Below are 16,380 nucleotides of genomic sequence, written 5' to 3'. Positions count from 1 at the left end.
CCACACACCTTTCTGAAGGGATTGTGCCATTCCAGCCACCAAGGGCCTGTCCGGTCTGCGCTGGCGCTCCCTAGCATTTGGGCCGGCTGCTGTTCTCACATTGGGGCACTGCTAGAGGCTAGGTGATCCAACATCCCTTTTAATTTAAAACCCATATAAGGACACCATAATCCTAGCAGAAACCCTCACAGACCTGGAACAACTCCTAAGGAAGAACAAGGAAGAAAGTGCCGAGGCAGGACTATTGCTGGACATAAAGAAAACAAAACTAATGACCAGTGAGGATCTTCACAAGTTCAACCCGGGCAATGAGGGAACAGAAATGGCAAAAGGGTCCTCATACCTGGGATCAAACATTGATAGAAATGGGGACTGAAGTCAGGAAATGAGAAGAAGATTAAGAATGGGAAAGACGGCTATGATGAAAGAACTAGAGAAGATCCTAAAATGCAAGAATATATACAGTAACTGAGCACAAAAGATAGAATCATACAAGCCATTGTATTCCCTAGTATTGCCATGGATGGATGTGAGAGGTGGACAGTTAAGAAAGCAGATAGGAAGAAACTCCATTCCTTGGAGATGATGTGGGGCTGGAGAAGAGGGCTGAGGATCCCATGGACAGCAGCCAAAAGGACAAACCAAGGGGTCCTGGAGCAGATCAAGCCAGAAACCTCCCCAGAAGAAGCCAAAATGACCAGACTGAGGCTGTCGTACTTTGGACACATCAGGAGAAGGAAGGACGCATTGGAAAAGAGGGAAGCATAAAGAGATGAAGGTCCCATGCAAGATGGATGGACTCTATTAAAGAGATCATGAGTATTATTGTTGTTGTTGTTGTTATATTTATTTATATCCCGCCTTCTTCCCAGTATAGGGACTCAAGGTGGCTTACAAATCTAAAACAGTTCAACAGTATGAGTTTGCAGGGGTTTTGCAGAGCAGGGGAGGAAAGAGGGGGCTCTTGGAGGTGTCTGATGCATAGGTTCGCCATGGGTCCAGATCGGCTCCAGGGCAGTTAACAGCAAAAGGGGTAAAGGAGGTCTCTCCCGTGTGGCATCAAGACGCTGACCCTTCCTCCCCTCCGCCATGTTTTCCCCTGGCAGCACGAGAGCGACATCTCTGCCTACACTTATGAGAAGACGCTGGTGATGGAGCAGAGGTCCCAGATCCTCAAGCAGATGCACCTCACCAAGACGGAGCGCGAGCGAGAGGTAAGGCCAGGCTGTGAGGCGGCTGCCTCGCTGCAGCGCTCCCTTTGCCTGCGGAAAAGGGGCTGGAGGTCAGACGAAGGGAGCAGCTCCCCCAGAAGGGTCAAGGGAGTGACCTTCTCCAACAAAGGCCCCAGTGGGGCGCCGGGCTTCAGGTGCAATGCTGGGTCTTTGCAGGATGTAAGAAGGTGGCCTTGGGAGGCCTTGCGGTCACTCTCCTCCGCCTGAACCCTCTGGGCTTCCATATGAAGAGGTGACAGGAAAAAACATACAAACATTGCTGTGAAAAGGCCACTTAACTAGGCACAGAATTCAAAGCATTTTTTAAAAAATGATTAAAAGTCAGAATATAAAAATCAGCCCTTAAAAGCCCATTAGGAGTATATAACCCCACTCTCGTCAAATCAAAAGTGACAGGTGGTCCGTCCCCTTTTCAGTCTTAGTCCCGCCTCCTTGTTTTTGGGGTGTCAACTTTTGGAGGTTCTAGATTTTGGGGTGCCAACTTTTGGGAGCTACAGGGACCTCCCTTGAACCCCAAGAGGGTGGCCATTTTGGTTGTGCCAAATTTGGTTTTTGGGGGTGCATGTGACCCCTCTTTGAACTTGTCTCAGGATCCCCAACCACTACGAATAGGTCCCATCCTTGTCATGTGTAGCTTTGCCATGTGTTTGAATGTGACAAGCGGTGGCCATTTTCTTTGCACAAAACAAAGATTTTGGGGGGTGTGTGACCCCTCTCTGGACTTGTCTTGGGACGAAACTCAGAAATGTATAACATTCCATCCTGAAAAAGCAGGTTTGTGACACTGAAAACGCCAGCACACCGCCTAGGAATCTCTGAGACACACAAAAGCCATTCCTAGTGGTCGGGGGTCCCGAGACGAGTTCGGAGAGGGGTCACACATACCCCAAAATCTTCTGCCCATGTCCAGCGCTGTGGCCAAAGCTGCCAGTTCCAGGGTCCTGCCAGGCCAAGCAGGGCTGAGGGGCAGCAGGGATCCCTCCAGCATCCACAACAATTGAAGACCTCTGCTCCCAATGGGTTTTCTGCAAGCCATTGCCCTTCTCACCTTGAACCGAGGGCATCCCATGCATGGATGGTTTTTAACAATTGTTATTAATATACATAACATGGCATACATACCAAAACAAACACCCCATAACATGAGCATGTGGGCACTTTGAAGGCTGTTTTGCACTCGTTTCCTAAGCTATAGTCCTTCCGTTCTCCCTGTTCTCAGTCTTCATATGTATTGCAGAGGGCCTTTGGTATCCTTGGCTGGGGTTTGGTCCCATGAATAACAAAATCCGTGGGTGCTCAAGTCCCATTAAATACAATGGCATAGTGAAATGGTCTCCCTTATATAAAACGGAAAATCAAGTTTGCTATTCAGAATTTATACTTTGGGGGAATATGTTCAAGCTGTGGATAAAAAAATCCGTGGATAAAGAAGGCTGACTGTTCTCTTCTTTTTTCTAGTATTAAACCTTCTTGGTTCCATCTTTAATAGTCCAACCGATCTAAATTTCAGATATATCTACCTATAAAAATGGTTTCCCATTAGTCCTTAAAACCAATACTTGTCATCTCTCCCCGTTTGTTGCTTAGACATTTCCTTACTGGATCCCAGTTTCCTACAGATCTATTACCTAGGCCCAGGTGTTTTGTTAAGCGACAGGCTCCATGGGGAACTGGAAAGTGGGCCTGAACCGGGGAGGTCCCCTTTCCAGGGCAGCTGACCCCTCCATTTTGGCCAGGCAGCCGCTGCCCAGCCTCCCCCTGAAGCCCCCTTGGTTCTCCCCACAGATCCAGAGCATCACGGACGAGTCCCGTGGCTCCATCCGGCGCAAGAACCCCACCAATGTGCGGCTGCACCTCAGTGTCCCAGACGAACAAGTTGGCGACAACGAGGAGAAGCCCGAGGAAGAGGTGAGGCCACAGAATGGGGGGCTGGGGAGGGGGACTCTGTGCCACCCCCCCACCCCCAATTAGGAAGAGCTTCCTGAGAGTGAGAGCTATTTGCCAGTGGAGGACACTCCCTTGGAGGATATTAGGATCTCCTTCTTTGGAGGTCTTTACGCAGAGGCTGGATGGCCATCTGTCAATGGAGATGCTTTGATGGAGAGTTCCTGCATGGCAGAATGCATTTGGACTGGATGGCCCTCTTTGGAGTCTCTTCCAGCTCTAGGATTCTGTGATTCTATGACCCCTCCCCAAGGCAAATGTGGGCACAGATAGTATTGAGGTTATCCAAATGCCTGAGTCCCGGGGGGGGGGGGGACCCACAATTAATATTCAATAGGGGAATTTATTGGCTCAATTAAAAGTAGCCAAGGGGGAGCAGGACGCAGGCAACTTCAGGTGGGGACCAAGCCTGTGTATACACACTTCTGGGCCCCACAATTCAAAAAGGATGTTGAGAAACTGGAGCCATGTGTCCAAAGGAAGATGACTAAAATGGTGAAGGGTCTGGAAACCATAAAGCCCTATGAAGAGAGACTTAGGGAACTGCTGGGGATGTTCAGCCTGGAGAAGAGAAGGTTAAGGGGTGATATGATGATAGCCCTGTTTAAATACTTGAAGGGATGCCATATTGAGGAGGAGCAAGCTTGTTTTCTGCTGCTCCAGAAAACAGGACCCAGACCGAATGGATCTAAGCTCCAGGAAAAGAGATTCCACCTCAACATTAGGAAGAGCTATTTGACATTAAGAGCTTTTTGACATCGTAATATGCTTCTGCCTTGGAGATTTTGGTGGCATCTCCTTCCTTGGAAGTCTTTAAACAGAGGCTGGATGGCCATCTGTCTCAGGGGCTGCTTTGACTGAGAGTTCCTGCATGGCAGAAGAAGTGGGTTGGAGTGGATCAGGGCCCTTCTTGGGTCTCTTCCAACTCTTGTATTCTATGATTCTATGAATATATATAGTGTGCAAAGAAACCATTGTCCCTGTTCATCCCTCTGCTAATGGACTGGAATTAGCCCAGTTCAGTTGCTTCTCCTTCCAACCTTCCCTCAATGAACACCATTGTTCCAGGGTCTCAGTCTTGCCTTGTTAACATGGTTTGTTTTGCTCCCTGGGCGCATGTTGTTGTTTGAGAAACACCTGCTGCTGAGATGATGCAGGTCTGGAGCCTCCTTCTTTGGAGGTTTTGAAGCAGAGGCTGGATGGCCGCCTGTCGCAAGGTGGGCTTGGATGGCGTCTTCCTTCACAGCCAAAGTAGGATCCTATGATTCTATGATAAGAGACCTTGTGGTATGTTCTAGGTGGAAGCTGGAGGCATGTGAGCCTGTGTGACCATTTGTGGACTTGCAATATAGCTTGGTGCTTTATGTCCATTGTGCAGCTGCACAGCGATGTCCAGAAACTGGACTTGGATTTCACACTCAGGTTGAGGCAGGTGAACGTTGCTGAAATCCTGGTGGAACTTCTCATGTGAATTAAGTGACAAAGGTGTCTTTGACGAATCCCAGACAGAAGTTTCTGGGTGCAGGAGATGAGGAAGCGTTGCTCCAGGTCAGCCCTGGTGATGCTTGCATACTCTGGTGCCAGCTGGGTGCCCATAGCAGTGCCAGTGACTTACGGGAACAATTTATTCCGAAAGGGAAGTGATTAGGATTGAGTACAAAGTGGAGGAATTTGGTGGTCCAGGTTTGCTGTGGCTTCATCCAGAATGGTGCTCTTCGTGGCTTGTAGTCTGTCCTTTGGGTTGCGTTCAGGGGCAGCTGTGTCGGCCACTTAACAAATCCAAACAATAACCCATCAGTGGTGCCTTTATTGGGCAACTGAAATGCACAATGGACTTTGGTTGCAAGCTTTCGAAGCTCCACTGGCTTCTTCTTCTTCTTCTTCAGGCAAAGGTATTACAAACCAAACAGGAGAAAGAAACAGTTGGAGGTGTTAGTCAGATGCCTGCGGTTTGCTGTTTCTGTCCTTAGTAAAGATGTGATGCTGGGGAGGATATATTTTGTGCAGGCAGGCAGGCTCTTCTTCTTTCTGGCCATGGGGCAAAAGGGAGATTTCCAAAGTCCAGGGAATTCAAAGTCCATGTGCATCTCAACAGGGACCCCTCTTTTGCAATCCAGTACGTTGGGTTGCATGTTAAGTAACTGGGATTCCATCTCCATAGTGGCCAGGATGGTCTTCTCCAGAAGGCAGACTGGTTTTTCCCAAGGAAGTCAGCCATACCCCATACAGAGCTTGGCAGACTTGCTGGCAGGCGGCCAGAGAACTGAGTCCATAGATCCAAATGCCCAGACTGGGAGGCTCTCCATGCTCCAGCCAGTGGGCAGCCCAGGCTTGCCCAGTTTACTTGGGGTAGCAGAAAGAAGGTGCCCCACTGAAGACGTTCATGGGGTGCGCCCATGTGCATTTGGTCGAGTTGCTCACATTCCTTTTGCACTGCTGTTCGACAGTGAAACACAATCCTTCCTTGGAGATCTTTAAACAGAAGCTGGATGGCCATCAGTCGCAGGGAGGGCTTTGATGGAGAGTTCCTGCATGGCAGAAGATGGAGGTTGGACTGGATCAGGGCCCTTCTTGGGGTCTCTTCCAATTCTATCATTCTGTGATTCTATAATTCATTAGCTGTTGGTTGGTTGGTCTGAATATTGACCTCTTGCCTTGTATCAAGGGAATTCAGGGCAGCCAACAACTAAATCAACGGCACCAATTTTAGCACAGTTTAAACAGGAAAAAAATATATCGTAGAATCATAAAGTTGGAAGAGACCCCAAGAAGGGCCCTGATCCAGTCCAACCCCCTTCTTCTGCCATGCAGGAAATCACAAGCAAAGCAGCCCCAATAGATGGCCATCCAGCCTCTGCTTAAAGACAGCCTCCAAGGAAGGAGACTCCACTATAATCTCAGAGGAAGGAGTGTATTCCTCTGTCGAACAGCCCTTACTCTCAGGAAGTTCCCATAATGTTGAGCTGGAATCTCTTTTCCTGGAGCTTGCCTCCATTGCTCCATTGGGCTCCATTCTCTGGCGCAGCAGAAAAGAAGCTTGCTCCCTCCTCAGTATGACATCCCTTCAGGGCTCTCATATCCCTTCTTCACCTTCTCTTCTCCAGGCTAAACATCCCCAGCAATTCCCTCAGTCCTTCCTCATAGGGCTTCATGGTTTCCAGACCCTTCACCATTTTAGTCCCCCTCCTTTGGACACATGGCTCCAGTCTCTCAATGTCCTTTCTGAATTGTTTTGCTCAGAACTGGACACACGATTATTCCAGGTGGTGAGATCTGGGATCCTGAGACCAGTCACCCACAAGGAAACCTGTTCCAAAGAAAGAAAGCTTATTGTGGAAATAAGGCAGAAGGGACCCATTGACAGGTTTTTGCAGAATCTGAGGGCTACAGGGAGAAAGCCTGCTTTCTCTGCCTCCCAGGCCCTCCTTCTCCAGCCCAGTTGCAATCCCAGGCCACACACACCTTGGCAGGGCAACCGGGGCTTTCTCAGGAGGGAGGCCAGAGGCTGCAAAACCTTAGCACTGGCATTCCAAGCTGCCCAGCTAGGCCTCTTCTTCAGCAGGCCTTGATCTATTGAACCTTTCCACTCTCTACCAACCCCTTCCCACAAAAGACCCATAGACAGAACAGGAATAATATGATAACAGTTGTAAGGAAGAATATGTACACACACACACACACACACACACACACACACGAAGTACCATATTGACTAAACTCAACTAACTGAATACATATGTAACTAAACTCGATTAACTGAATATATATATGTATGAATTATCATTATAACTGAACTCAAATGACTAGTTCTGACAGATGGGGCCTGACCAAAGCAGACCAGAGTGGGACTATTCCTTCCCTTGATATAGACACTATACTTTTATTGATGCAGCCTACAATTGCATTGGCCTTTTTAGCTGCTGCATCACACTGTTGATTCATGTTCAACTTATCGTCTATTTGGACTCCTACATCCCTTTCACATGGATAAGTCTCTCGTTCAAATAGGTGTCCCCCATAATCCTATATCTGTGCATTTCATTTTTCTGCCCTAAGTGCAATACCTTACATTTCTCCGTGTTGAATTTCATTTTGTTAGCTTTGGCCCAGCTTTCTAGTCTATTCAGGTCATTTTGAATCTTGATCCTGTCCTCTGGAGTATTAGCTACTCCTCCTAGTTTGGTGTCATCTGCAAATGTGATAAGTATGCCCCCAATTCTGTTGTCCAGGTCATTGATAAAGATGTTGAATAGCCCTGGGCCAAGGACAGAGCCCCACTGGACACCCCACTGGTCACTTCCCTCCAGGATGAAGAGGAGCCATGGCTGACCGGCCAGTCAACCAATTCCAAATCCATGTAACAGTTGCCTTGTCTATCCCACATTTTACAAGTTTGTGTGCAAGACTCTCATGGGAAACCTTGTCAAAGGCCTTCCTGAAATCAAGATATACTATATCCACAGCATTCCCTTCATCTACCAAGATGGTCATTTTATCAAAGAAAGAGGTACGGTTTGTCTGGCATGACTTCTTTCTCTGAAACCCGTGTTGACTTTTTGTGATGATGGCATTGCCTTCTAGATGTTCACAGACTCTCTCTTTAAGGATCTGCTCCAGAATCTTTCCTGGGATTGATCTCAGATTAACTGGAGGATCATTGTTGGGATCCTCTTTCTTCCCCTTTTTGAAGATGGGGACAACGTTTGCCCTCCTCCATCTGCTGGGATCTCTCCTCTTCTCCAGGAGTCCTCAAAGACTACAGTATTATGGCCAATGGCTCCGATATGACATTTGCCAGTTCTTTTAATACCTTTGGATGTAGTTCATCTGGTCCCAGAGACTTAAATTCATTTAGATTAATAAGGTATTCCTCTGCTATCTCTTGACTTATTCTGTCCTCTGCTCCATTATCTTCAGGTTGAGCCCCTTTTCCTTTTCTGAGAAGACGGAGGCAAAGAAGGTGTTGAGTAATTCTGCCTTTTCTCTGTCTCCTGTTAGCATTTTGCCATCTTCTCCACGAAGTGAACCTACCGTTTCCTTCTTCTTCCTTTTGCTGCGGACATATCCAAAAAAGCCCTTTTTATTGTTCTTAACCTCTCTAGCAAGACTGAGTTCGTTCTGTGCTTCAGCTTTTCTGACTTTACCCCACAAATGCCTCCTATTTCTTTGAATTCCCTTTTTGTGATTTCCCCCTTTTTCCATTTCTTAGACATCTTCCGTTTCAAACTCATCTCGGTTGGAAGTTCCTTAGTCTTCCATCCTGGTTTCTTGAGACGTCTCCCGTTTTTCTTTCTCACTGGAACTGTTTGAAATTGTGCCTTCAGTTCACAGACTCTCTGTTAAAGCATATTAAATTAATTTGATAAGACAAGTGAGTGTAAAACTAGTCAACGCAGTTGATGATGCTTTAAAACCATGCACCCTTTTGGGTTTGGATGGAGTCAATAAAGCTGCAAAGGGTTTAGCGAAGATCCGCTGGCATAATGCCAGAGTTGGTACCAGTTGGGCCTCTAAGAAGAGGCCCCAAACCAGGTGCCATCACAGAGGAGACCCTCTGCCATGCCTCCTACATCCATGGCGTGGAGTAGGGCCCCTCCAGAAGACCCCCATCAGTCCATCCGTCCACCCATCCATCCATCCATCAGGGGTCTGGGGATCAGTGAGCCTGGGCCCACCACCACCATTGCCCTTCAATTCAACAGGTGCAGCTGATTCACGACAAGAACGCCACGGCCTTCTCCAGCAGCCCTCAGTCGCCGGAGGACGAAACGGAAGCAGAGGCCGAGAGTGAGGCGGCCCCTGAGAAGGTCCACCTGACATGGACCAAGGACAAGGTGGCCGAGAAGAACAAGGCTTCCCAGAGCCCCGTCAGTCCCGAGAGCATCAAGGACTTCTTCAACATGAAGCCGTGAGTCCCCTCAGTCCAGCGGGGTCTCTCTGGGCGGTTCCTTTGGGGGCTGGGTTAAAGGACCAGTTCCTGGATGCTGGTCCTGGTCATGCAAGGGTCTTTGAGGTGCACGGGGGGTGGGTGGCACCAGGCGGTGCCCTTGGCAGAAGGTCAGCCGTGCCACCTTCGCACCTGGGCAGTGAATGACCCGCTCTCTCTCTTCCTCCTTGTCCCCCATCTGCTTCCGATGCCAGGGAGTGGGAGACCCTGTAAGTGTTTCTGATGCTCTGCTCTGCTTGTGGGAGAAGCCGGGGGCGGAAGGGGGGAGAAAAGGAGGCAGGCGCCAAGGGTCTCTCCGGCTGCGCATTCGCCCCCCTGCCCCATCGCAGGAAGGGCAGTGCTGTGTCTAGGGAGGAAACCAAGCCAGGATGGGGCAGTGGGCTTCTTTCTGGGGCAGAGGAGAGCCTGGCACCTGCCCGGCACCCAACCACCCCCCGTTTCCCCATAGGAACCAGTCCAACGTGAGGAGGATGCACACGGCGGTCCGGCTCAACGAGGCGATCGTGAAGAAGTCCCAGGATGCCAAACTTGTGCTGCTCAACATGCCAGGACCCCCTCGGAATCGCAAGGGCGATGAGAACTGTATCCTCTATGGTGCCATTGCTGAAGCCGGTGGTGTTTCTGAAGCCAGAAGGGGCATGGGTGAATTTGTGCAGCCTGGAAGGGTCAGCGGAGGAAGAGGAGGCTCTCCACCTGAAGCTCTTGGGCAAAGGAAGCAGCGTTAGCCCATTGCCCACATGCTCCCTGGCCCCAGTTACCCAGGTGGGAGACAAAGAGGAAAGCTTAGGAAGACCACTTCCTTGCCCATGGGGGTCAAGGTGCCCTGGGCGCGCCAAGAAGCTAAAAGCACTCTGGGGTTTAACAGAGGGCTTCCATTTTAGAGTCAGAAGCAGTGGCATCACTTGGGGAGTGCGAGGACATCGGACCGCACTGGCTGACACCCAAAAGGGGGTTCACCCAGTGGGACAGTACACCAAAGGGACTGGCACAGCTACTGGGCAAGTGAGAATGGTCTATTTCCCAGGAGCCGCATAGGCCCTAAGTGAGCCCCACAGAGGCAACTGCACCCCAGACGCAGCAGAGGGTTTTTATTATTATTTTATCTCACAGCACTTTTCCCCAGGCAGAAGTTGCAAAGAAAGAGGGAAGGGGTTGCATTTGAAGACCTCCTGGAACCCACCACCAGCTGGGGAAGCTAAGAGAAATCCCTGATGGCCCTGAGCAAAATGTTCGCTCGACACTTACGGAGATCCCGATCTTCTGGCCTCAGGCGTCCCCACAGCAGAGAAGTGGCAGCCTGGTTCTTTTGGGACCAGCCTCTGCCAGCGTCCAGAGCGCAAAGAGGAGTAGGGAAGAAAGGCAGCAAAGCTCCTGCATCCTTGGCCCTCCAAAGTCTCAGATGTTTTAGCACTTCTGTCCCTGATGCAAGGCTTGACTGGCAAAGAGCCTTTTCCCTGAGCTTATCCAGCCCTCTTATATAACCCTCCTTGTTAGATAGACGTAGTTTGGCTCATGCTCACCAGATAAGACAAAAGTGGCATTAGCTCCCAGGGGCTGCTGGTTCGGATTCTGGGGGTCCAGCACATGGAAGAACTTTGCACGAGGGGCTGAGGAGGCAGAGCAAAGAGAAGGATTGGAAACCTGTGTTTGCAGAGTCCTGCAGACATAGAGATGGAGCAAGGAACTGCTGAACTGATCTGTGAGGAACAGGAGGAGGGGCTGGCAAAGATGGTCATCTGGCCTGGGCAGAGCAGGCAGCCAGCCTGTTGGGTTTAAAACCCACAATCAGGAAGGCCAGGCCCTTTCTGTGGACAGGGTGGCACATGCTGTTAATGGGACTGTGAAGCCAAGGGTGCCAAGGCAGCGGGGTGAGGGTTGGCAGGGCTTTGCTTTGCCTCTGTGGCAAGTGCAAGGGCTGCCCTTCTGGCTCAAATTATGACCACAACCATGAAGGGTGAAGGTTTGGGCATCGGAGCAACTGTGGCTGGCACAGGGGCAAGACCTAAGCTCTCCTCTCCTCTCTGAAGAGGTGCTCCTGCTCCCCCAGCAAGGGCTTTTTTGCAGGGACACATTTGGCATTTTGGGGGGAGAAGTGTGAGAACCCTGGGGTTGACTGGACCCTTACGAGGTGACGCAGTCCACTCTGGACGGCAACTTTGCCAGGGCACCTGCTCAGCCTCTGTTGGAAGGGCAGGAAGGATGGACACGAAGAGAAGGAAGGGTCACCAGCCTTGCAAGGGGCCCAGTATATTTGGGGCTGGGTTCACGGACCCAATGTTTCAGAGATGGAGCCTGTGGGCCGAGGGCAGGTGAGATAGTAGGTGGGGCAGGGGGCAGGGGCCTGGGCAGAAGTGGAGGGCAGGGCAGGGGGCTGGTGATGGGAGCGAGGGGCACCTGTCATACCCGTCCAACCCTTGACCCTTGACCCAGACATGGAGTTCTTGGAAGTGCTGACGGAGCACCTGGACCGGGTCCTGCTGGTACGCGGCGGCGGCCGGGAGGTGATCACCATTTACTCCTGAGAAGCCCTCTGTGCCCCTCGCCTGGAGACCCCTTGAGAGCTCCTCCTTGCCCCCTTGCCCCCATGTCCCAGAGCGCAAGAAAGGAGCTGACGCCGTCACTCCTGCCCCCCTGTCCCCCAACCACCTGCCGGCCCCTGTCCCCTTTCTCCCCCTTTCTCCATCCTGCTCCCTTGGTACCCGAACTGCAGCGCCAGGCCAGGCGCATTTGAGCACCGAGGCAGCCGCTGCCTCCACCCAGCAGCAGAAGCACCACCACCGCTGTGTTGACCCACAGATCGGACGCCGACTCTGGACTGACCCTCACAGTCGGACGGACGGACAGATGGACCGACGGACAGAGCACCATCGGCAGCTAAGTGACGCTTCCCGGCCCGCCCGGGGTGGCCGGAGACGTTGGCCGGGTCTGCTCCCCACCTGCTTTTCTATCTCTTGTTGCCTTCTGTTGGATGCACCCGCTCTTTGCCCCCATTGCTGCCCCCCATCTGCCAACCCAGTGCCACCCAGCTCCAGATGGGGAGAGGCACCAGCCATGGCTACCAGCATGCTTTCCCTGCCAGTGCTGGCCTCTCCCCTCCTATCCCCCTGCCTTTCACCCTTGACCCTCTTTCTGCCCACAGTGGAGGCCTCTTGTGCCACGGGGCCAAGGTTTGGGGTCTGCACCCCTTTACCTGAAGCTCTCTGAGATGGGAGCGGGGCGTCTTGGCTTACTCCCTGTGGTCCCTCTTTAGGCCATTTGCCCCTTTGGGCCTACAGTAGATCCGCTTATGGGTGACCGGTGGCACCAGGTCCAGAGAGTATGCCTACTGCCCCATGTCCTTCTCCTCTGCCCCCTGCAAATAATGCTGGGGGAAAGTGGCAGCTGATTCCTCAGCCATTTTGCACTTTCCATCCCGTTGCCTCCTTCCCGGCTAAAGCCCCTCCAGGACAAAGGTGTGTGTCCAACCGGCCAATCCTGCCCAGTTGTTGGCTTGGGGCTTCACCTGCTCCAGGGCCCCCCTTGCACTTTAGGACTGGGTCTTCCAGCCCCCAGGCCATGCCACCCCAAATGCCCCCCCCAACCTCAAGACTGAGTTGTGCCCCAGGGGCAGAGGGGCAGCTGTCCTGCCCCTACAGCCCCCTCTGGCACCCCCTCCCATGCCCCAGCGCAAACCCTCTCCTCCCCTTCCTTGCCCTGGGACCCCACCTGCCTGGCCAAGGGCAGGGAAGCCCACCTGCCTGGGAACCCCTCGGGGGGCTTCCATCCAGCTTCTCCCGTCCCTGTCCCCCCGCATTGCTCTCCATGAAGGACTGAGAAGTTTGGTGGGATTCTGCTCCCCCATCCCTCATCTCCCCCCTCCCTCCTCCTCTTTATACCAAAACATGTTTGCATGTGAGGCTGTTGGGACCCCCACCACCGTGCCCCCTCCCACAAGCTGTGGAGCTTTTAACCAATGTGAATAGTTCTCAGAAACCTGCTAGGACGCTGCCCCGGCTCCGGGGCAAATGTATATACTGTACATAGCACAGGACATGTATTTTTAAAGTGGTCATATTTATGTGAAAAAGAAACCAGCTGAAGAATATACTATACAGAGAAAGAGAGATAATGTATAATGTTTTGAGGGATGTTTGGGGAGCCCTGGAAGGCCATAGAGGCCTGGGGCTTGGGGATGATGCCAATGATGATGATGATGGATGATGATGATGCCGCAGCTGCCTCCTCGGGGGAAGCCGGTAGCCAGGACTGAGCCTGGACCTTGCAAGCGTCCAGCACTCGCATGCAAGTGGTTTCCCAAGGACTTTTTCTTGTGGATGGTGGCGGCGGCAGCCGAGCCGGTGTCTGCTCCCCTTGTGTGCACTCGTTCTCTCTTTGGCTTTTACTCCTCCTCCTCCTCCTCCTCCTCCTTGTTCTTCTTCTCCTTCGGGTTCTTCTTTTTCAGGGAAAAGGGCCAGAACAACCTGAACCGATTTTGCAGCAGATCTGAGCTTCCACTCCAAAGTGCTGCCTGCTAAGTTTCCAACTCTCTGTGCCCCACATGCCCCTCACCTCGCCCTGCGCAACCTGGGTTCAGCCCCTCTGCTCTTTCCCCCATTGTCTCTTTGGCAAGTGGGGAAGGGGATGCTGGGGTCTGGGGTCCTGGAGGAAGCTGCTCCTGCTTCTCTTCCTGGGTTGGGCAGAAGGCACCGCTTCTTGTTACTTCACTTGCACGTCTGCACATGCACACACACACATACAAACACACGTGTCTGGCTTACCCATCCCTCCAAAAGTTAGGCCCGTGCCTGGGGAAGTTAACCTTGGTCCCACCATGTACCTCTTTCTCCCTGCACAGTGTGTGCCAACAGCCCCTCTCCCCAAATACTGTGGGGCATCGCACCCTGAGCCATGCGTCAACCACAGCCTTCTCCTTGGCTAGCTAGAAAGGGGGGTCCCACCCATGGCAACACTAGGGCGCCCCCTCCCCAGTTGTCACCTCATCTCTCAACCCAGTGTTGCATGCCTTGACCCCTTCCCCCAATACCCCAGCCCACCTCCCTTTTAGGAGAGGGCCCCGCTTAGCAGGCGGCACCACATGCTAGTTTACACCCCACTTCTTACCCGCACCTGGTTTGGCCCCTGTGGGTGCTGCTCTCCCCTCCGGTCCACACCTGGGGAGGACCCAGAGACAGCCTCACCCCCCAACTGAGAAAGCAGGACCTGTACCCGCGCAGGAGGAGGGGCACACAGCTCCGTCAGCGCCTGGCCCTGGCACAGAAACAGCAAGAAAAATTGGAGAGGGGTCCAACCAAGCCCCTGGCCTGACCAGTGTTCCCAGCACTCTGCAAGCTGGAAAGAGAGCCCTGAGCCCCACAGTCCCTTGCTGCGCCATCCGGGCCCACAAGGTCCTCCCACCGGCGTCCAGTCCTGCCCCATGTCCCTTGCTGACTAGAGAAGTGGGGCAGCTGGCAAGTCCCATTGGTCAGGGATGCTGCTCCACTTCCTGCTGCTGCTGCTGCTCAAAGGGATGGGAACCCAGAGGCCCACATTTGTGTTGGTTAAAAGACACTCCTTCCTTCCTTCCTTCCTTCCTTCCTTTCTGTGCTCCATGTGCAATCTCTTTGTTATGAATGTTCCTCACCAGTCGGCTCACCCAGTAACCTTTATAACCGATCACCGTAGCTAACCTGTTTTTCCGTCCATCCAAGTGACTTTGATTCAAGTGCAATACTTCGATAGCTATATCGTGAGCTTGTCCATAGGCTTTCTGTTCTAGGGAACATGTGTGCAAAAAGCAGCGCCAACCCCTTTACTCCTTGTAAATAAACCAGGTTGCACATCCAAAGGAACGCGCGTGCATTAAGCTTGCCTTTACTTGGCGTGAGTGTTTCCGTGGCCCGTCCAGGCTGCCCGGGTCCTGCCCCCGAATAACGCTGTTCTCTGTGCCGATAGATATCTATCTCCGAGGGGTCGTGGCCCCTCCTTTGGTTGCTTGTGTTGACGCTTCTACTGTACTTTTAGTTTATTTTTTAGACTCCTGTCTGCACAAAATGCAATAAAAGGATTTTATTACACCCTTCACTCGCTGGGCATCATGGCTACTTTTGTCCTAAGGAAATAACCACCAGGGAGCTGCCAGGGGGGCAGTGGAAGGACTCAGCATCCTTCTTGTGCGCCATGCTGACCTTTCTGGAAGGAAGCGGGCATCTCAGGGCGCCAGTCCTCCTACCTCAAGGGCTTCTGGGGCCATTGCTCTCCATGAAGGGCTGGGAAGTTTGGAGGGATTCTGCTCCCCCATCGCCTCCTCTTTATATCAAAACACATTCCTTATCAATCACTTGGACGAAAGAATACAGGGCATGCTTATCAAATTTGCAGATGACACCCAATTAGGAGGAACAGCCAATACCCCAGAGGACAGGATCAACATTCAAAATGACCTGAATAGATTAGAAATCTGGACCAAAGGTAACAAAATGAACTTCAACAGGGAGAAATGTTAAGGTCAAAAGTGAGACTTATGCATGTGAAAAGGACCCAGGAGTCCAAGTAGACCACAAGTTGAACATGAGTCAAGAGTGCGATGCGGCAGCTAAAAAGGCCAATGCGATTTTAGGCTGCATCAATAGAAGTATAGTTTCTAGATCAAGGGAAGTAATAGTGCCGCTATATTCTGCTTTGGCCAGGCCCCACCTGGAATAGTCCTGTGTCCATCTCTGGGCCCCACAATTCAAAAAGGACATTGAGAAACTGGAGCCATGTGTCCAAAGGAGGGAGACCAAAATGGTGAAGTGTCTGGAAACTATGTCCTATGAGGAACAACTTAGGGAGATGCTGGGTATCATCAGGGCCCTTCTTGGGGTCTCTTCCAATTCTAACTCTCCCTGGGGAAGTGATCATCTTCCGTAATAGGTTTTCAATGGGTTTCTGAGAGATAATTCAAAACTATTGCCCCCAGATTGGCTATAGTTGCCAGTGACGCCTCACTAGGTCTCTGTACTTGAAGCACAGCAACTTATTCAAGCCACGCTGGCCCCATTTTGGACGAAAGGCAGGCTATAAATCCCGTAAATAGATACGTATGAATGAGGAAATGCCCAGTAGCTGGACTCAGTTCTGCTGGAGATGCCAAAAGCTCTCAAGCCAAGTGCCATCTTTGGTCCAGGGTAAGAAGCAGAGCATCTTGCAAATGACTGAAGTCCAGAAGGTGAGGCAGACTTACAACTTGTGGGCGCTAGCCTTTGGCTTATGGCAGCCGCGCTCAATTCTTGCCAGGGC

The 16,380-nt window shown here is 51.7% G+C and overlaps 1 protein-coding gene across 2 annotated transcripts in view; it reads left to right on the top strand.

Moving 5' to 3' along the window:
• The window catches only part of SLC12A5 (solute carrier family 12 member 5), a 103,194-nt gene extending 88,011 nt beyond the window's left edge, over positions 1-15,183 (top strand). The window contains exons 21-26 of one of the 2 annotated variants that reach the window (XM_042465996.1): positions 1,107-1,214; positions 3,018-3,140; positions 8,879-9,084; positions 9,318-9,332; positions 9,572-9,705; positions 11,554-15,183. In XM_042465996.1, the coding sequence (XP_042321930.1) occupies positions 1,107-1,214; positions 3,018-3,140; positions 8,879-9,084; positions 9,318-9,332; positions 9,572-9,705; positions 11,554-11,645 (678 nt within the window). In that variant the 3' untranslated portion in view covers positions 11,646-15,183. The remainder of the gene's footprint in view (positions 1-1,106; positions 1,215-3,017; positions 3,141-8,878; positions 9,085-9,317; positions 9,333-9,571; positions 9,706-11,553) is intronic. The other variant, XM_042465997.1, reaches the window with a different exon arrangement.
• Positions 15,184-16,380: the final 1,197 nt, after the last annotated feature.

The sequence above is a fragment of the Sceloporus undulatus genome, chromosome 4 (assembly GCF_019175285.1).
Source record: "Sceloporus undulatus isolate JIND9_A2432 ecotype Alabama chromosome 4, SceUnd_v1.1, whole genome shotgun sequence".
NCBI classification, from domain to species: Eukaryota; Metazoa; Chordata; class Lepidosauria; order Squamata; family Phrynosomatidae; genus Sceloporus; species Sceloporus undulatus.
This window is presented reverse-complemented; position numbering and strand designations above follow the sequence as displayed.